Source organism: Siniperca chuatsi, linkage group LG9, assembly GCF_020085105.1.
Source record: "Siniperca chuatsi isolate FFG_IHB_CAS linkage group LG9, ASM2008510v1, whole genome shotgun sequence".
Lineage (NCBI taxonomy): Eukaryota > Metazoa > Chordata > Actinopteri > Centrarchiformes > Sinipercidae > Siniperca > Siniperca chuatsi.
In genome coordinates, this window is record NC_058050.1 from 8,961,284 (window position 1) to 8,981,641 (window position 20,358).

The window sequence follows — 20,358 nt, forward strand, 5'->3', positions numbered from 1 at the left end:
AAATATCTCAACTATTAAATTGTTTGCCATGAAATTTGGTACAGACATTCATGTCCCCCTCAGGATGCGTCATAATACCTTAACTCTAGTGCCATCATCAGGTCAAAATGTCAGCTTGTCCAATACTTCGGTTTATAACTAAATACTTGCAGAACTTATGACATTTCAATCAGCTTCAGCTGTACTTGTGTTTAGTGGTAATTGGCAAATGTTAGCATGCTAACATGCAAAACTAAGATGGTGAACATGGTAAACCTTATACTTGCTTAACAGCTGCATATTGGCACTGTCATATTGAGCATGTTAACATGCTGACATTAGCATTTAGCTCAAAGCACTGTTGTGCTTAAGTATAGCCTCACAAAGCTACTAGCATAGCTGTTCTTGTTTCCACCTAAAATGGAAATCAGGATCTAATGTGTTTCTGCATTATCACACCCTTCTTGCAGCAGTGATTCCCCTTTAAATACAGAAAAACTTGGCTAATTACACAGCAGTAACCATCAGCCTTCAGCATTTCAGTAGCCCTCCAATTAAGCCATGAAGTACTCTCAGCAGAAATGTTGGCTTTCTGTTGCAAACACTCTCAACAGTGGGGCTATAAGGAGGAGGGTCCTTCAGGCCTTCGTCATTTTTATCTTTTTGTTTAGCCAGGCCGGCTGGAGGTTGTGCTCCATCATCTAGCTGATGTTCCAATTTTGACTCAAAGCAGAGACTCAGCAAGTGAGCCAGGCTGAAATATTATCCACAAATGCACACATTCACATGATCAGTTATGGGGAGCTTCAATGCACTGCCACTGACTTGTGAAGCAGCATCCGTCACTCTAACCCCATTTTACTCATTCCCATCTCACCATGTATTTTAGATTTTTAAAAAAACTTGAGTGCCTTTACCCACTGAAATCCTCCGCATCTGGTATTTCTCACCAAGTGAACGGGAGATGTGGGGGTGCAAACTTTTTTAAAGCAAATGTTTATCATTCCTGCCACAGCGTATTATAGCCTTTCCGAGCAACAGTGAGGAAGTAATAGCTTAATTGTATTGTTTATGATCAAACTGTGTACTTTTCTGATGCTGTGGTTTTACAACACGCTGTAAATTTGTTACTGTTGTAAGCTTGTTAGATTTTCACTGTTTTCCATTAAAGAAATCCCTTTTTAAACACAGTTTATTGATTTGTTTTTTTGCATTTTATTCTCTTCTCCTAATTCTTATGGATTTTTTTGCAAGAATTGTTTTATTTCAACTGAACAGGATTAAAGCAACAGATATTCCTAGGAAAACATGTGTGTTATTATTGGAATGTGTGCATCTGTGTCTGTCTGTGTTTGTTGGAGAATGTTTGATTGGTGTGCCATGGATGAAAATCATTCAATAAACCTAAAATGCTTTTTTAATATTGTAGGTCTATTCCCTGTTTTAAAGGTAAAACATCTCTCCTTTTGATGCTTTTTATACCATTAATCACTTTGAAAGCATGTGTCAGTTTTTCAAACAGCAGACATCTCATCAGTTATTTCATTTTGGAATGAACCTCTTGAGCTGAATACATACGATCTGTAAGACACATGCTGGGACTGAAGTATCAATCTGTGCGAGGTTCTGTCATAACCTTATTAATCACAGGTGTTCTAGTGCTAACTGCTGACGCCCCACTCCCTACAACTCCAGAGCTGTCAGTCACAAACAGTGAAGACTAGACACTCATTAGCTGAATGAATATCTGCCTGAAAGATGGATGCTGTGACTTCAGTGGTTGGCACTCCATATAGTTAGACCGAAAAAAACAAGTTCTACCTGCTTTGCTCCACTCCCAGACGACCAAAGAGGCAATGGGGGAAATTTTCACATCACATGCCAAGTCTTCTCACCCCAGAACCCTGATGGGAGGCCAAAGCACATGGAGCTCTTCTGTTTTCAACCTTTTTCCTGTTATATGGGCCTATAAAATCTAGTGTGTATCAGAACTGTGTGCTGTAATATAAAACTGCTCCCTAAATCTGCTATTTATTCTTGTAGTTTAATTTAAAGCTGCTTTTTATGTATTTTTATGTCTGTATGAGAAAAGAACAGAGCATCCGACTGCTGATGCCCTATGAAAAAACCTGCTTGAGTGCTACAGAAGTAATATTGTTCAAGCAGGCGATATAATATTGCTATAATTGATGGATTTTCTACTTACTGGCAAGCAAATTTGTAAATTTTTTGTTTTGTTTTAGCAGCACATGTACCTTCATGAGTTTTATTGGTTTCAAATAGCTTCTAAGCCTTGCTTAAGTATGGTGTTTTTCCTACTGCAGAGGGCATCAATCATAAATTGTGGTCACTCTGTCATAGATGGTGGATGGATGGTCCATCCTTGTCCTGTTGCATTCCTGCATGCAAATGCTCATTAATGCTTGTCCAATCAATTGTCTTTCTTTGTGGTGGCATCACCTTGCCTAGCTACACGCTTTCATGCAAATCAAGGTCATATGAAGTTCAGCCAGCCTGTTGGTTTAGCAGCAGTAAAATGCACAACTGCTGAATACAGACACAAGGACAGACAAAATATACCCTACATTCATTCTGATGACAGAATGACTGCGACTACATACTGTAAACAGTTTTTAGTGTTTTTTCTAATTGAAGAGGTTAACTGGTGGTGGCTTTTTATGAGGGGAAACTAAATTACCTCAGAGCAACATAAAATCATATTCATTTCAGTCTTTTGCTACAAAGTGATTCAAGTGCTGAGAATCAGGGTTTCAAACAGGCTCTCATAATGATGTGTTGGAGTTGAAGGCACTATATGCAAGGATGATCATTTTTTGAGTGTTAAAGGCATTCAACAGGATACATCAGGTGCAAAAAGATATGGAAAGGCAGTACATTTTAATACAACTCTCTTTAAGGCACAGCATGGGATCCTACCACTTACGTGTTGTGATTAGCTTGCCAAACCAGAAGGTTGTGTTTAGAGATTGAAAGATTGAAAATGGTTGCATTTAAAGGTAAAGATTGTAAGAATTTGGAAGGGATTACAATCTCTGTCCATAACTACAACCACAGTTTGGGTTTAAATTAAGTTGGCTTGAAATAAAAGGGACTTTACAGTGTTTGTTTCTCTCCTGTCTGCATAAAATATGCTTTGTAAGATGGACGTTTATATTGTAAATGTAAATTTTAAAACAGGGGAAATGTTTAGATTGAACCTAAACAGCTTCTTTTTGTTTATTCTGCTTGGATTTCAGCTTAAAGAGGAAAGAAATTCTACTTTCTGATTTAAAAAATCATTTATTGCAGTGGATTGCTGATGCAGTCAGTTCCAATTTCATCTGTATGAAAATGAACAGAGAACATTCCTTGGTCTCCCTGCTGTATAAACTGAATACTGGATGGCGCCTCTCCAGACCGGAGTCTCTACAAACTTGCCTACCTTGGCACTGAGCTACACTTGTGTAACATACCATATACACTGTGAGGGCAGCATCATCATATCCAGACAAACTTGGCCTTTCGTACATTCTGGTGTCAAATAGGCCTACTGAAGGCCTGCATCAGTTCTGCATTAATGGCAATCATATTTTCCTGGAAGTGTTTTTTTTTTCTTTTGCAACTCGCCTCCCAGCAAGGGTGAATCTTTCCTTTAAAATTAATATAGAGCAACAACATTAAACTGCATGTACCTGTTTAATATTGGCAGTGTGTATTTGTATTTTTGATTTGACTATTTTTGCATTTCATAAGCAGGACCGTAGCCACTATTTAGGACACTGAAGTCACATCCAACAAAAAAAATTAAAGATTCAGTATTTCCCCACTAGAATTGTATTCCTTGAAGTGAGGAGAGGGCTTTGAATCAGCATTTAGACCTTCATGTTTGGAAAAAAATACAGAAAACATATACATGAACAGCTAACTGAACAAATAAAATATGAAAAGTCATAAATAAAAACATTTTATAGAATTGTTTGGTGAACTGGGGAAACTTGGACTCATGACCTCAATATTTCTAAAAATCCCTGGCACATCCCTGATCATGAATTTTTTTTCTTACTTTATCTTAAACACATTTATTCAACCACTAGGCCTCTTTTAGCATGCAAAACACATTTTTCTCTCAAGTCTTATACAGCCTCTGACCCTTATTATTCACTTCAAATTACATACAACAGCCATTCAGGTAATGAAGGGCTAAAGTCAGCATCGCAGACCATGGATATTCAGCAGGGTATGTTGGCATATGGCAATACCCTAATAGAAACTGTGTTGCACCCTCTTCTGGGATAAAAAGAGTATAGCAACATCAAGTTTTCATAGAGGGCAATTGAGTTCAAAATTCTGCTGAATTATTTAACATCCTTTAAGCTTGTTTGCTTTTCAACGATAGTTGCTTGACTTGATATATTTTTGTAGGAAACTACTTTTACACAACTTTTTGTAATATATAAATGTATATCGCTGTAGATACAGTTAATTTCAGAATGAACCCAAAGATTACCTCTCTAAATCTGAAATGTGTTTTACTGTTATGATTTTTACACAAGAGCTACAATTATTACAACATGCCGTCAACCGTCACACCAGACCAGACAGGAGCTCTCTGATTGGTTCTTGTTGCTGTCGCTCCTTTGATGATGTTCTTCCTGCTTCACCGTAACAACACGTGTACGGTGTACAGTTTCGAGCTGAAGGGAAAAACAGCAACTAAACTTCAGCTTTCAGACACCTTCGTGTGGTCACTATTTGTTTTGTACGGGGAAGGCTTTGCCAGCTAAGCGGTCAAAATGGTGAAGCCTCGGTTCAAGGGGAAAAGCTCGATAAACCCCTCGTCGTCCAGCAGCAACCCTGGTGAGCTAAACCCCTATTAGCCTCGCCGTTTGTTTATAGCTAATGCTAATTGTTGCTAGCCGGGTGGTAGTATGATCTGGAAAAAAAAATCCCATATTTTCCTTTGTTAAAGTAGAGACTAACAGTGTGAGCAGTGTGTCAAAATGAAACGCAAAACTCAGGATGACTCAACTAAAACTTTAGAAACGGCTATAAAACACGCAGTAACGGCAAGCGTCAGGCCTTTTAATTTTGACATTGAATTATTCATCTTTGAGGGAAGAGCCTGTGTTTAGTGGAAGTGTTTAGACTTTTTGTTCTTAAAGTATGGAAACAGCTGCTATTGTTAATTGGTCATATCTACTGAAGCAGCTGTGGTGTTCCTTGAAAAACAAATATATTCTGATAACAGGTGTGTGTTGTTGCACAGATGATTCTTTAATATATGTATTTCACAGATCGAGCCAATGGTGCTGGTGGGAGCAACATGAGGGACCGAACCACTATCAAGCGTCTGAATATGTACAGACAAAAGCAGAGATGGTAATTGATGATGCAGATTTCTATTATTCTTGTAAGCCGCTGATTGTCAGATTTTCTTAAGTGGCAGTGAAATATAACAATAAGTGCTATGCTCAGCTGACACTGATCTTCTGTTCCCAGTAATAACCGTGGAAAAGTCATCAAACCTTTACAGTACCAGTCCACAGTGGCTCCAGGGACTGTAGCCAGAGTTGAACCCAACATCAAATGGTTTGGTAAGTGCACTTCCTTACCTTTTTGTATATCAGAATCAGAAATACTTTATTGATCCTCGAGGGGAAACTCTTTTTAACACTTACACAAAAGTTACTCAAGTTTTAAAGAAAAGGGAAAGCTAAAAGTTGGAAAAAGTAAGATGACGAGACGGAGCAACGGCAACAGGCAGCATGCACGTTGGCGCATGCGCAGTTCACAACACTTTGTTTTCTATGCTATAGCAGTGTCTGCTGTGATAGCTGTCAGTATATTGTATTTGCTCTGTCTGTCTTTGTGGAAACTACATTACTAAATGTGGCACTTAAGGGGTGCTATTGCATATTTGCAAGAACAGGAACAACAATCTTGAGAGGGTGTACCACCATGTTGGGGACAGTGCAGATCATTTGTGACTACTTGCTTCTTCGTGGATTTTAGATGAATGTGTTCATGTCATGTTTGGTGATTAGGAAGACCACATTGAACATGTGGATTTTTCCAGCATAAAGAACTTAAAGGGGTCTGGGTTTTTAGCATTCTGTGCCACCTTTTATTAAAACCTGACCATGTTGGCAATATTAAAACCTATTTCAAGAGTGTTAAATTCATCACTACCAACTATTACTATCAGGTGACTGGTTGCAAGATGATACAATAGATAATTGGCACTGGCCATGAAAGCTTAAAACAATACAAACATTACTACATCACTAACAATAATTCTGTAGAATTATCAGGTTTGATAGCAGAATGCAGAACAAATAAGAGAAGGGGTTGTAAATGTGAACAAAATGGTAAATCTAAACAAAACAGGTCCCACTTTTCATCTACACATTCTGTATTTTAGCAAATACCCGTGTGATCAAGCAGTCGTCCCTCCAGAAGTTCCAAGAAGAGATGGGAGCAGTACAGAAGGATCCATATCGTGTGGTGATGAGACAAAGCAAACTACCCATGTCCCTCTTGCATGATAGAGTCAAAGCCCATGTGAGTATAAAGGGTATAAATCTCTTTTTACTATCCTGTGTGCTGTCTGTATGATGGTCCTTGTATCCTAGGAAGGCTCTCCAGAAGGGACATGCATTGTTTGTGTGATTTTACAGCTTTTAGAAATTTTATTATGCGTATACATATAAAGCTATTATATATATATAAAGCAGTTTTCCTCAGTAGCTTGTTTCTTGGGATTTTATGAGGTGAGATGAACATGAGGCCTTAATCCTCATTCAATTCTCACTCTGCCCCATTGTGACCCTGAGTGTACTGGCACTGTTCTTGGCATGGGAGAGTTGCGCTCTGCCAGGCTTTAACTTTTCAACCCCATAACCAACGTGATTCTGAAAAACATCCAGATCTTCTTGTTCTCTTCCAACAAATCACTGTGTCAGTTTCAGGCTTTTTTATTTTTGTTTCTATATTTTGTAGTCCCTCATGGAATTGAGACGTTTCTCTGAGTTTGAAGCAGCTAAAGATACAGATTTTTTCCCCCCATTACATTTGTCTAATTATTGATTGACAAGTTGCCAGAAAAGCACCTGTTATAATGCAATCAACATCTTATCATTTATTTCACTCAGCTGTGTTCTTTCCATTAACATTATGAGTATATGTGACCAGCAGCATGTCAGGTCAGTGTAGCATTCATGCCTATGCAAAGCATTATTTTTTTCCCCTCTTAGTAAAGACATCCTCATTTACTAATGAGCTTATAGCCAATTCATGACTCTGATGATTTTGATAAAATACTTGAAAAACAATGCTCATCTGCATGTCTGACCGTTGATTGACAAGGCAGATGAATTAAACCAGAGTTTCTGGTTTGTTAGGGGAAATGCTTTTTCAAAGAACTGGGGAGCCCTGTCGAAGATCTTGGCAGATAATCAAAGCAACCTGAAGCCTTAAACAGCATTGTTTCTGACAAACCATGCGTTTGCCTACCCTCATGGCAATGTTGCAATAGAGGTATGGCTTGTGATTTAAGATCATTGGAACACTTAATCAGTCCTTGCACAGGCTTGGCTGTTTCATTGGCTTAGTTCTTATATATTTGGGTATTCTGCATTTATTCTGTGATTCTGTCTGAAACCTCTTGAAGGACTGTATCACTCTTGACAGTATCAAAAATTGGTTGTAACACTGACAAAAACCTTCCCTCCTGTTGCCCATTTGTTTCAGTTCATTACTGTACTTTGTGACAGTAAGAGCTGTAATTCTAATCTTTCTGTTTCTACACCTGCAGAACTCCAAGGTGCACATTTTAGACACGGAGGGTTTTGAGATCACGTTTGGGCCCAAGGCTCAGAGGAAGAAACCCAGTCTCATGGTGGAGGATGTGAAGGACCTCGTAGAACAGGCTGAGGCGTCAGCCCTGAGCTACAATGCAGACAAGGACAAAGACCTGATGACCGAGGACACAGGGGTCCGGTAAGACCTTCAGAAGATACTATAATCAATCCACTCTACTGGCTACTCTAACTGGGCAGAAGCGCGGTTGCTGGATTTTCATATTTAAAGGTAGCAAATTCCTCTTTTTTTAATTCTCACTTTGCAACAGGGAGGAAGCACGTGAGGAAATCTTCAAAAAGGGTCAGTCCAAGAGGATCTGGGGAGAACTTTACAAGGTATCAGTTTCATCCTTCTCTCAGTACTGTACATTATGATAATATAGAGTTGGTACACTCAAGCATTACAGGGTCATTCTACATTCCTGACTGTTTCATTGTAATAGGTGATTGACTCATCTGATGTCATCATCCAAGTGCTGGATGCCCGTGATCCCATGGGAACACGCTCCAAGAGCATAGAGACTTATATGAAGAAAGAGAAACCCTGGAAACATCTGATCTTTGTTCTGAACAAGTGTGACCTCATCCCCACCTGGGTCACGGTAAGAAATTTACAACATATTCATCTTTGGATCCCGATTTGACTGGGAGTGATTGTGTCTGTCTTTTCATAGTATTAAATTGTGTGACTGTCTCTTTGTCTCCACTCAATTTTGAACCAGAAACGGTGGGTAGCTGTTTTGTCCCAAGAGTACCCCACTCTGGCTTTCCATGCCAGCCTCACCAACTCGTTTGGTAAGGGATCCCTCATCCAGCTGCTCAGGCAGTTTGGCAAGGTAAGCACATGCCTCAAATTCAAAATATCTTTGATTTGTCATGAGCCTAAACCATTTACTGAACCAATAACAATCACAGATACCACACAGCTTTTTCTTTGTCTTGTATGTTATTGTCCAGTCTGTGGAATAATTTTATCTGCAACAGAACTATTTCTTTGCCTTTTAATTTAAGGATATTGGATATTCAAATTGCACCGCCATTGATTTAGGAGTGTACAATTTACTCATATAAAATATTTATAGATTTACTTATGAAAACCAAAAGAACTAGCTATAATTTAGGATTTTAGTACTTAGGGTTCGGTTCTATTTAGTCCTCATTATTTAGCCCATTCCAAAAGTAAGCCATAAAGTATATGGATGGAAATGGTTTATACATTATATTCATTTATACAGTATTATTCATTATTTTGAATTTACTGTAATCACAATTTATTTGTTCTTATATACTGTGTAAAATTAGCAAGATAAGAGCAATTGCAGCTCCTCAGTAAAGTACATGTTTATATCATAACTGTTGTGCTTTTTTCCCTTTATGTATAAACATAAACAAGGATATGGTTGAGCATTATGTCAATATGTGAGGTGATGGAATGGAGCATGTTTGTGAAAGCGTGGGACTTAATTAAAAGATCTGAAAGGTCAAGAAATCAAAAGGGTTTGATATTCAAATGGAATGTTCTTGTTAGATTTAATATTTTGATTTAAAGAGGCTTTTATGAGAGACACAGAAAGACCTCCATGTTTTTTTCCTTGTAAAAGTTTTTCTCAGTTGGACCACATTCACCAGAGTCAGGAGATAACAAGGTGAAAAACCTGTTCCAAAACAGCCTTCAGAGTTTACCTCCTGGGATAAAAAAGAAAATATATTTATATCTCTTATTTTAAAAGATTTTAGATCTTCCTGAGTGCCTTGTTTACATAAAAAATCCTTTTTAAGATATCCTTTGGTATGTGGTTTGAATAAACTACATTGTAGTTCTGGAGTGATGACAAATTCACTTGCTTTATTGCTAATGGCAACAGAGCCCCATCTAAAATTACCTCCATGAACCGAGGACAGACTGAGGCTGTTGTTTAGGAAACACAACACTGACTTTATTTTTTGCCTCCCACAGCTCCACACAGACAAGAAACAGATAAGTGTGGGTTTCATTGGCTACCCTAATGTGGGAAAGAGCTCAGTGATCAACACACTGCGGTCTAAGAAGGTCTGCAATGTGGCACCCCTTGCCGGAGAAACAAAGGTAAGGTTCAGGTGTCATCTCAAGCATGCAAACTAAATTTAAACCTGTGATATACAACAGAGCGACGAGAGCAATGCAGGGGAAAGTCCTGGACTTCAGGAAACTGTTTGATTTCTTTTTTTCTTTTTTTTTTAAGAAAATTATGAATCTGAACTCTGAATGATTACATACATTGTGTTTTTACATTTACACAGAAGACTGTAAAGGCCTAGAATATGAAAAGAAAAGATCCAACTGGTAGTACATAAATGCTACTAAGAAAATAAGTAAAATAGGAGCAAAGAAGGAAATGGTATTTTTGAAAAGTATATAGATTGAAAAGGAAAGAGGAGCTTTGATTCAATGGGGAGGTGATGTGAGGTGAAAATATGCATGTTCTCTTCTTAACTTGGTAATTGTTGATAGCTGCAACAGAAGTAGTTGGCTCCATGTTCTTAACTTTAACTGAAAATCTAAGGAGACTGGGCCAAGAGAAAGAACAACCATTTTTATCCTTAATTTCCTCTCTCTGGGGCTGTTTATCCTGTTTGGAAATGAACAACGGTCTGAAAACCCCAATGTCCAAAGCAGGGTCAAGGGGAAAGAAAGGGAAAAATTTCTTTTCCATGCTTGCCAAAGCTGTGAACTTGGACCACAACAGAGGGGAGATTTTTTTTGCACACCTATCCAATGAATCTGATGGGCCTGTGGCCAGCGCTCCTTTATTTCTCACCTTGTCTTTTGATTCTAACCACATATTCAACACTGTTTGACAGCCAGACAAGCTCATGATCCGCAGCACTGCTGTGACCCTCATTCCTCCTTTTGATAGAATGGATGTGTGCTTATGTTTATGTGAAAAGTTACATTGCAGTCCCTCTGTCTCATGAACCAATCATGGAAGGGAGAAGTTGTTTTTAGCATGAGGAGAAAAGACAGGATGTTGTTATCACAGTTTTCGGCCAGATTCAAAACAGTCTTTCTTCTGTCAAAAGATTTTTTTTTTATATATATATTTTGCTGCCCCAATCATCATAGTTCACACATCTTTTTATATCATTAAGTATCGATAAGGTAAAATATCACACGACATTTAACATAATGTGAAACTGAAATGACTTGACCATACAGACAGCATTAATCTCCTTACTTTTTAGGTGTGGCAGTACATCACTTTGATGAGGCGCATCTTCCTCATTGACTGTCCAGGTGTTGTCTACCCTTCAGAAGACAGTGAATCTGATATTGTCTTGAAAGGAGTGGTAAGTCTCCTTTAATTTTTTTTTTTTTTTTGTGCACCAAGGTTTTGTGATATCTGCCTTGCATACCTCTGCTACCACCCCAATACAATGGAGGTGAATGAAATTTCATATGGGGTCCTCAAAGCACTGAAAAACAGTAGCATCTGAAAAACGTAACAGCAATATGTCTTCCCAGAAACAATGTTCCAGTTACTCAGGATAATCCACCAACTGTTAATGTGGCATTTTTGACAGCTCGAGTACCTGGAGTGTGATGAACAAAGAATTGGAAGTGTATTCCTACTGCTAATACCGGATTGTTTCAAAAATGCTTTGATCAGCTCAGACTCTGATCCTCTGGATCCATTTTCCAGATCCTAGATTTAACATGTAGGCCACGCAGTCCCCGTAACTGAAAGGTTGCAGGTTCATATCTTAAATTGCATGTCTTTTCCTCCCCTTTTTCACAAAGGTTCAAGTGGAGAAGATCAGGAACCCAGAGGAGCACATTGGGGCAGTACTGGAGCGGGCCAAGCCAGAATACATTCAAAAGACCTACCGCATCCCCACTTGGAACTCTGCTGAAGACTTTCTTGAGAAGCTGGCATTTCGCACTGGGAAACTTCTAAAGGTCTGAATGCGCTTTCATTTTCTTGCTTGCAGGACCTTTACAAGCTACAAGTTTGTATTCTATTCTATTTATTTATTATACATTATCTGCCATAAAGGTTCTAACAAGCAGAGAATATGGTTACCAAACAAAACTTAATTATCAGTATGAGTAGTAATTTCAGTTAAAGCATGCGTTGGGTGTTCTACAAATGCTTCATACACAGACCAGAGTATTTTAATTGTCCATTTTATATAGTGCAAGAGCAAATCCTTAAGTAATAAATCTGGTCTATTTCCTGCTGACATACATTATGTGCTGTACTCTTGATGGCTGTCAGTTAAGTATATGTGAATTTTTTAAATCTTAAGCTTGAGCAATGCATTCTTGGTGTTGTACAGGGCGGTGAGCCAGATCTCTCCACGGTCTCCAAAATGGTGCTGAATGACTGGCAGAGAGGACGTATTCCCTTCTTTGTGAAACCCCCTGGACCTGAGGGTGATCAAGAGGTAAGAGTTTACTGAATTTTCCACCTGTGTTTTTTTCCAGTAAGTAACTTTTTTTCTACACCGGCCTGTGCCCTATGTGTCAACCTGTGTTTTTTTCATTGTAATTTTTCTAGGACAAGGAGCGACTGGCAGTTGACGGACCCTCAGAGGAGGTTGAGAACGTGCAGGAAGAACGGTCAGACAAGCCGGACGGCATCTCAGAGGAACATGAGGAACAGCAGCAGCGTCAGCAGAGACAGAAGGAGCGGGTCCAGAAGATTCTGGCCAATGTACGACAGAACTTTGGCAAGATCAATGTGGCACCTGAGTTCAGCGAGGAAGACTTGGTTGCTGTGGAGATGCCTGACCTGGATATGTCTGAGTTCTCTGGCTCTGATGGCGAGGAAGGCAGTATGGAAGAGGAAGGTGGCGAGGAAGACGGCACCAATGTTAATGCAGCCAATGGAGAGACTGAGGACTCCAAGCCCACAACCGCTCAGACTGGCAAGGCAAATGCCAACAAGAGTTCACGTGAGGTGATTCGTGAGCTGGATGAGAAGATCTCTAAGTACAAGCAGTTCCTGGACCGGGCCAAATCCAAACACTTCTCTGCAATCCGGTCCGTCTGCTCTCACCCAAACCTCACTTACATATTTTCTTTGTTTTGTGTATTGCCCTAATTTCTTTTATCCAGTAAAGTAACATGAAGTTGTCAGGCAAAGATGCAATGCATGTTAGGTGGTCCGTGCTAACCAGCCTTTAAGCCCCTGAGGACTAGCAGTCATCAGTTTGAGTCTGATCAATGACCTATTTCCGTAACTTGTCATTGTGTTTTTTAATCTGTATCACCTCCTTGTTGAATTTTAGCCCATCCACTGAAGACCAAAGTCAAATAACAGTTGTATAGTTACTCTGAGCCTAACTTATTTACTGTTCATTTTAGCAGATCCCAACAGGAGTAAACTGTTTGCTTTGTTAGGTAGTGATTTCCTTTTTTCCTTCTTTGGACAGGATACCTAAGGCACTTTCTGACAAAGCGTTCACAGACATGAAGACTAAACAAGTGGCAGCAGCTAAGCAAGCGCAGGAGAAAGGTAGTCTATCAACATGTTTGCCATGACTTTGTATGGTGCTGAACGTAGAAATTATTATGGAAGAAAATCTTACATGATTGCTCAGAACAAACAAAAAAACACACAAGCATGCTATCTTACTGGTATAATGATGTGTTTTCCCAGAGATTTAGCCAGGCACTGACATCATATTTGTTAATCTTCGTTTGAATTCAGCTGAAAACCAGAGGAGCAAGAAGAGGAAAGCTGAGGACGCCGAGGAGTCCACCCAGCCGCAGAGACTGACGTCCAAACAGGTATGCAGTGTTTATTCTCTCTGACGTCAAACAGATCTCTCTGGGTAGATATGTTAGATTAATCTCTATTCCTCTTACTGATGAAAAGCTCTGGTCTTTTTTAGCAGAAGATTTCATCAGGTTTTTTTTCTCTGTTCCTCTTTATCCATCTCTACAGAGAAGAGCGATGGACCGTGTTAAGAAGGCGAAGAAAGTGGGTGTACGCTATTACGAAACACACAACGTGAAAAACAAGAACAAGAACAGAAAGGCCCCAGCATCAGCCACAGAAGGTCAAAAGGCCAAAAGATCAAAGCACTAGACTAGAGTCGTAGAACACAACTAAGTAATAAGTCTTTATTTAAATGAGCCAAAAAGGCCATGTTTCTATTGAAAATGTAGAGTTGATAGAAGGTGGAATGCTAACTAAATGGTCTTTATCAAGTGGCCTTATCTTGATCTTGACTTTCCCTCAGGGAAATGACTGTTTGTAGCTTGCCTTTTCAACTTTCTTTTCCCTTCAACCCAGAACTGTTTTTGAATGACATTTCATTCATCATTTACAGGTGTAATGCTCTCTTGATGTTCAAGAGAAATGTACAGTAGTTGTTTGAACTGTACTTGTCATGTCATGCTGTTTAGAAAAAAATAAAATATTTACTAATTACACTCAGTTAAGTTTACATTAAATGATATAATTTAGAAACAAGACAAATTTAGTAGCATTCTTTGCTGGGAAATGGAAACTCACTTCTTGTTTGTCGAAGTTACTTCTTTGGTGCAATGATTCCTTCCAGCTGGGCCTGAATAGGAATACAAATATTAAAATCTTAAGACCAGCAACACAGCTATTATTGGTGCTAAACATAAAGTTATTTTTTAAGTTATATAATTAAGAAATCTCACCTTGAGCTGCTGGTTGGTTCTCTTCAGGAACTGAATCTCTTCAGTGTGCTTCTTTTCCTCCACCTGTCGCTTTTCATTTTCTCTCTTTTCAATTGCATCACATTTAGCTTTCTGTTCGTTCAGTTGCTTCTTCAGGTCTTGTTTCTCATTCTCCAGATCAGAAATCTAGGTATGTAATAAGACACACTTGTAAGTTTGTTCCAGATGCAGGATCAATTATGTAAAGAGCACTGCCACCATCCTTATTTTACAGTGACTCTTAAAGAGAAATGGTGCTCTCTGCTGGATAACTAACTGAAAAACAGTCTGTAACTGTATCCCTATAGCTTTAGATGAGTGGCAAATTAAAAATCTCTATTATCTTTGAATTGCGAATTGTTGCAAAAATTGTGCTCCTGTATGCCAATGGTTGTTGTAAGTCATAACAAATAACTAAATGCCCTTACCCCTTTCTCCATGTCAGCTTTGCCCTGCTCAGCCTGCAGTGCTTTCCTCATACCGAAAGCCACACTGCTTTCGTACAGCGTCTGGTAGGCAGCAATGGTCATTTGAATCTCGTCTCTAACCCGCAACAGCAACAGACCCCTCTCCGCACAGTTGATGGTCACCTGTCTGATCAGCTCATCTTAAAGAAATAGAAAATCAGGAGGATCAGACAGCAGAGTTTATGTTGATGTGGTTCCATCAGAAGAAAGATGATCTAAAAATCCAGCCATATCGATCACAAAACTAGCTGTAATGCATGTCCTTTAGCCTTCCTTTGATAAAGCAGTGTGTTCATCCATCATTGTAACCACAGTAGCCCCAGTGACCACCAACATCTCAGCCTCCTCCTTACCAAAGCACTGGGAATAGAGCTCCCTGCGGACAGGGCAGATTCCTGTTTCTCTGGCCTGCCTTTGCTGCAGCTTTGTGTCCAGCAATTCCTCTAGGTGAATAACATCTGTTCTTGTACAAGGTGCACTGGACACTTGCTGCACCCACAGTTGGTTTCCTTCCATCCATTCCCTGCAATGGCAGAAGTTGAGATAAATAACAGTGTGGTTTGAACAATATATTGTAGATGTGAAGAGCTATACCTGGGTGGAAGGATGGCATTCAGGATCTCCTCATTTTCCTGCTTGGTGGCCTCAGTAGGGGTGGATTTTGGTTTAGGAGGTGGTGGAACAGGGGTAGAGTTAGCAGGCTGCTGAGGGCTCACTCTCAAAGGGCGTCCCTATAGTTAAATGTATTTTGTTACACATTGTATAGTGCATGTACTTAATGTTACCTATCATAATTAAATTATATATTTAAAATAGCTGATACCTTTTAACATATATAGTGTATTCTTCATCTTATGGAACTGCCTTGTAACTCACTTATACATTTGCAGACCTGTGCCACACCTAAGCAACATCTGCAATACTGGATCTTGCATTTTTTTCAGTTTACATTTAACACTTGAATCACCTGTTAGATAAAATAATCAACTATAAATACGATTGAGCTTGCTGCTGTAAAACACTACATATTAGCTTTTTAAGGTTTTGTAAATTAATATTTCATTAAATAAACATGAATGACTCAGATTTGATATTAAGCTTTTTAGGGCACTTGTTATTCAGACAAGTGAGCCCAAGTGTTACTTGCCTAGGGAGACAGTCACCAAAGCTAACAATTATACCAAACGAGCATACTTTAGTCAATGTGTCAAGAGTTTCAATAACAAACAAGTTTAGGAGGACATGTCATGACACTGAATACTAATGTTACTCTACTACAGAAAATATGGTCCAGAAAACTCTTAGCTTAGAATTTAAATGTATATATATTTAAACAAAACACACAAACGGCAGCTAAACAAGGGGGGAAACTACAGTCACAGTTACAGTTGTAACATTCTTTTTGACACAAATGCCAAGCTGTCGCGTATTGGCACACATCAGCATCGTTACGGTCTAGGTTTACGTTTATAAAAATTATATTCTTGTATGTATTCATGTCCTGTATTTCTCCTCCCTGCCAGGCACCACTTCAGTCCTCCATCCAACGTTACTTTATCCAGGTAACTTTAATTAAACTCGGGTGGCGTTACTTGGCAAACTCACCTTTGGTGATTTTCTGTCTGTACTTTTGCTGACCAAAACTGGATTGTCGTATTTCAGGAGAGACTCTGCTGGTGGAATCATTGTGTTTTACTATGAAAATAATGAAGATATAACGTTACACTAAAAGCAGAAGCTTCTTGAGTTTGGGCTTCAGACAGTTAGGCTACAAAAATATCGGTGGTGTTGACAAAAAGTTCGTGCTCACTGTTTGCGTTGTCATGGCAACAACGTCCCAGCGTTCCATATTAGTTTGCCCGAGTGGAATAAGCGGTTCGGTTCACAAATGTAGATTATTGTTGTGCTGTGACACTTGTCTATGTCTGTGTGTGTGTATATATTTTTTACGTACTTTTTTACGCATTTCAATGTGCATCGGGTGTTTTATGGGATATATTTATTCTTAAAAAAACAAATTACACTTTCCATCTTTATCCAAGATACCGAAAATGATAAACGCAGTCATGGCGGAACCAAAGTAAGTGGGCAGCGACCATGCCGACATAAATTCTCGGCGTACCACCGGAAACGGAAATGCGTGTTTTGAGCATAACAGTTGAAGTTTGTGATCGCTACATTTTTGAGTTTGTCTTTGTTTATTTATATGGTTTTGTGTGGACGACGATGTATGTTTAGTCACATAACGGTATAATTAGTTTATATATTTTAGAATGACCAAAGAAAGGCGACACAAGAGAAGGGAATCTCCCGAGAGGGAGTCGAAAGTTAAGATAAAGCAAGAGAAACTGAGCCCTGTTAGGCCACAGACATCACGCCGCTCGAGGTCGAGATCCAGCGGCAGCTCAAGTCCACAGAGGAGAAGAACGAGCAGGTATTATCGTTATATAGTCATCGTATTACTTCGCTTTTGCCACGTTTTTTTAAGTTTTTTTTTACCTTGACAGACGCAACATAAGCGTTGGCTAGTGAGTCCTTAGCGAGAAGTAGCTGCGTTTGTTGAAGGCTAGCAAACAAAACACATTTTGTCTGCTAGCCTTTACCAAACGCAGCTACAGTCCACATTAGTTGCATCTAAACGGCAATGATTTGGTAGTTTTGTAAATGTCTTTTGAAAGTCATTTTAAAGCCTGTTTTTGTGTTCTTCGTGTAGGTCACCCGCCCGGACGAGGGACCGTTCACCAGGTAGAAGAGAGACATCTCCCGCCAGACGAGGCAGCAGATCACCCAGAAACAGGAGAAGTCGCAGTCCCACTCGTGGTCCTGATGTCAAAATAAAGCGGGTGATTAGGTTCTAAATTATTACTCTGTGCTTGATTTGTACAGAGCCATTTTTTGGCTACATTTGGCCCAAATAGCATAGCTACCACAAAGGTATTAGCACGTGACAGCTGCCTACAAGAGGTAATTATCTATAATTATAATAATAATAATAATAATAATAATAATAATTAATTATATATAAGTATAATAGTTTCATAATCACCTGTTTTAAATGGTGTATTTTCATTGGATGTTGTAGCTGTCTTAATTACAGTAATTTACCGAGTGGCATATGCCAGATACAACAGTGGAATAACAATAGCAACTTTTCAATCCTGTCAGTTCAACTGAATGTAATACAATATAACCTCTATAATGGTAATGCCTATACAAAACTGTAATTGTGCAAGTTTATCCTGGACTAATAATCTTCTTTCTTTAACTGCCTTCTTACTAAATATCTCACAGGAGCGTGAAGAGCATCGGGCTAGTGGTGATGAGCGGAGGAGAAGAAATGACCAGCCAGAGGAGAGGCGGAGCAGGTGGGAATCAGACAGACCGCGGGAGAGAGACCGTGGCGGAAACAGACACAGAGAACGAGACGCACTTGCCTCCCAACAAGCGGAGAGACAGCAGCACAATGAGCGGCGCAGGGAAAACCGTCAGCGGCGTGAAGAAAACCAAGAACATGATTTTGAAACATCTGAAGGAGGGAGTGACGACACAAATGCCCCTCCTGTTGAGAAAGAGAAGCCCAACTTTGAACTGTCAGGGGCACTAACAGAAGATACAAACACATTCCGGGGGGTGGTGATCAAGTACAACGAGCCACCTGAGGCTCGCATTCCCAAGCGCAGATGGCGACTGTACCCTTTTAAGAATGATGAACCCCTTCCAGTCATGTACATTCACAGACAGAGTGCCTATTTGTTGGGGCGGCAGAGAAAAATAGCTGATATCCCCATTGACCACCCATCGTGCTCCAAGCAACATGCAGTATTCCAGTATAGGTAAGAATAACAGTCATCAGTTAAGATGTTTTACTTTGCTATGTTTTAGAAATCTTCAACTTCAATCTGTTAAGACAAACTCCACTCCATGTTGCATTACACTTGTATGATTTTGTTGCTGTATGATTAATACATGTCTACCTTTCTGACTGTATTTCTGTAGACTGGTGGAGTTTACACGTGCAGACGGCACTGCTGGCCGCAGGGTAAGGCCTTACATCATTGACCTGGGCTCCGGCAACGGCACCTACTTGAACAACCAGCGCATCGAACCCCAGCGCTATTATGAGCTCAAAGAAAAAGATGTTATCAAATTTGGCTTCAGCAGCCGCGAGTACGTCCTCCTGCATGAGTTCTCAGACACAAGCGAGGTGGACGCCAAGGAGGAAGAGGAAGACGAGGGCCTTGATGAGTAAATCGTTCCCATAAACTATATTGCCCAAGTTCATTCAGGTTAGATAACATCGTCATCAATGTTTATCAAATAGTTGTTTCTGCAGGGGATGGAGCAATTAGTTGAACAGGTGAATGTGGGACTTTATTAAAATAATGGAAGAAGGCTGGTTTGTATATTCTGTAATTACCGAACTATTGCTTAAACCTGCCACAACTGTCTCAAAGAAGACTTTCTATTCTCAGGTTGTTTGTGTAATGTCTGTGATGCATGACTGATCTCACATCTGACAGTGTTCACAATAAAACGTGCTTGGTGCCAGATAAAGATATCTTGCTAATAAATACAATAGTTAGATATTTTTGGATCACAGCACTGTGTCCAGGCTATATATGTCAATGTACATGATATGTGGAATGTGAACTCTAGATTCATGTTTAATAAGCATTGCTTATTGTCAGAGTCAAACATTACAGACATACAACTTGTAATGATATTGCCTTTTTTGCTTTGTAGTGCAGGGAAAATAGTTGATGCTGTTGTGTTTCCTTGCACCAATGCTGTGTGTATTTAGACTTTTATTTTTGTCTGTTCTGAAGCCCACAGCATTCATAGTAAATTTCAAAACAAACAGATCACTTGCACTCACAGATAAGTACTCTTCTTGTTTATTGTGGGCAAAAAAACGAACGCGTTTCAGCTATAAGCCATATCTGAAACGCGTTCTGTTTTGTTTTTTTGCCCACAATAAAAACAAAAATACTGAGTGCGGGTGATCTGTTTGTTTTGATCTTTGCTACGACCGTGCACCCGATCCAGTGTAAGATTTGGAGCTGTGCGCTATTTTTCATTATCTTCATGGTAAATTTCCATGTATGTACTGTAAATAAAGACAGAAAATGTCGATTGTCTAACGAGTTTTAATGCACTTCATCAGAGCTGTGTAGACTTGTGTGATTCTTTTCAATTTTTCTACTACAAATGATCAGACATTTATTTATTTATTGGACTCATGCGTTTATAAACCTTAGTTTCTTCATATTTACTTTTTGTTTCTTTGTGCTCTTTATGGAAGAAGACAGAATTACAAAGAATACATAAAGTGTCCTTACATGGTGGCCTTGAGGGTGGGACACAAACAGCAACCGTT

The 20,358-nt window shown here is 39.3% G+C and overlaps 3 protein-coding genes across 3 annotated transcripts; 2 read left to right on the forward strand and 1 right to left on the reverse strand.

The window, feature by feature from the left end:
• Positions 1 to 4,589: 4,589 nt before the first annotated feature.
• Positions 4,590 to 14,263, forward strand: gnl2 (guanine nucleotide binding protein-like 2 (nucleolar)). Its single transcript, XM_044208450.1, has 16 exons — positions 4,590 to 4,836; positions 5,274 to 5,358; positions 5,479 to 5,573; positions 6,401 to 6,540; positions 7,793 to 7,977; positions 8,108 to 8,174; positions 8,282 to 8,440; positions 8,561 to 8,674; positions 9,796 to 9,924; positions 11,061 to 11,165; positions 11,617 to 11,775; positions 12,156 to 12,263; positions 12,377 to 12,861; positions 13,254 to 13,336; positions 13,532 to 13,611; positions 13,769 to 14,263. The coding sequence occupies exons 1-16, from the start codon at positions 4,773 to 4,775 to the stop codon at positions 13,910 to 13,912; spliced, it is 2,202 nt and encodes a 733-aa protein (XP_044064385.1). The 5' UTR covers positions 4,590 to 4,772; the 3' UTR covers positions 13,913 to 14,263.
• On the reverse strand, positions 11,987 to 16,855 carry dnali1 (dynein, axonemal, light intermediate chain 1). The gene is made up of 7 exons (XM_044208452.1): positions 16,587 to 16,855; positions 15,576 to 15,712; positions 15,335 to 15,504; positions 14,943 to 15,121; positions 14,497 to 14,661; positions 14,342 to 14,393; positions 11,987 to 12,246 (listed from the first exon to the last, which is right to left on the reverse strand). Exons 1-6 carry the CDS (start codon positions 16,665 to 16,667, stop codon positions 14,358 to 14,360), a joined length of 768 nt encoding a protein of 255 aa, XP_044064387.1. The 5' UTR covers positions 16,668 to 16,855; the 3' UTR covers positions 11,987 to 12,246; positions 14,342 to 14,357.
• A 236-nt stretch (positions 16,856 to 17,091) lies between these two features.
• snip1 (Smad nuclear interacting protein) lies at positions 17,092 to 20,112 on the forward strand. The gene is made up of 4 exons (XM_044208451.1): positions 17,092 to 17,415; positions 17,695 to 17,824; positions 18,273 to 18,814; positions 18,978 to 20,112. Exons 1-4 carry the CDS (start codon positions 17,255 to 17,257, stop codon positions 19,228 to 19,230), a joined length of 1,086 nt encoding a protein of 361 aa, XP_044064386.1. The 5' UTR covers positions 17,092 to 17,254; the 3' UTR covers positions 19,231 to 20,112.
• Positions 20,113 to 20,358: the final 246 nt, after the last annotated feature.

What these genes read in the sequence shown, in the direction of transcription:
- gnl2 (XM_044208450.1), top strand. Translation starts at nt 4,773, where the DNA reads ATGGTGAAGCCTCGGTTCAAGGGGAAAAGCTCGATAAACCCCTCGTCG. An exon ending in GTCGTCCAGCAGCAACCCTG is followed by an intron (nt 4,837 to 5,273) that starts GTGAGCTAAACC and finishes TGTATTTCACAG; the next exon opens with ATCGAGCCAATGGTGCTGGT. An exon ending in TCTGGGGAGAACTTTACAAG is followed by an intron (nt 8,175 to 8,281) that starts GTATCAGTTTCA and finishes TCATTGTAATAG; the next exon opens with GTGATTGACTCATCTGATGT.
- dnali1 (XM_044208452.1), bottom strand. Translation starts at nt 16,667, where the DNA reads ATGATTCCACCAGCAGAGTCTCTCCTGAAATACGACAATCCAGTTTTG. An exon ending in CAGACAGAAAATCACCAAAG is followed by an intron (nt 15,713 to 16,586) that starts GTGAGTTTGCCA and finishes ATTTAACTATAG; the next exon opens with GGACGCCCTTTGAGAGTGAG. An exon ending in GAACCAACCAGCAGCTCAAG is followed by an intron (nt 14,394 to 14,496) that starts GTGAGATTTCTT and finishes ATTCCTATTCAG; the next exon opens with GCCCAGCTGGAAGGAATCAT.
- snip1 (XM_044208451.1), top strand. Translation starts at nt 17,255, where the DNA reads ATGACCAAAGAAAGGCGACACAAGAGAAGGGAATCTCCCGAGAGGGAG. An exon ending in CTGATGTCAAAATAAAGCGG is followed by an intron (nt 17,825 to 18,272) that starts GTGATTAGGTTC and finishes AATATCTCACAG; the next exon opens with GAGCGTGAAGAGCATCGGGC. An exon ending in CATGCAGTATTCCAGTATAG is followed by an intron (nt 18,815 to 18,977) that starts GTAAGAATAACA and finishes GTATTTCTGTAG; the next exon opens with ACTGGTGGAGTTTACACGTG.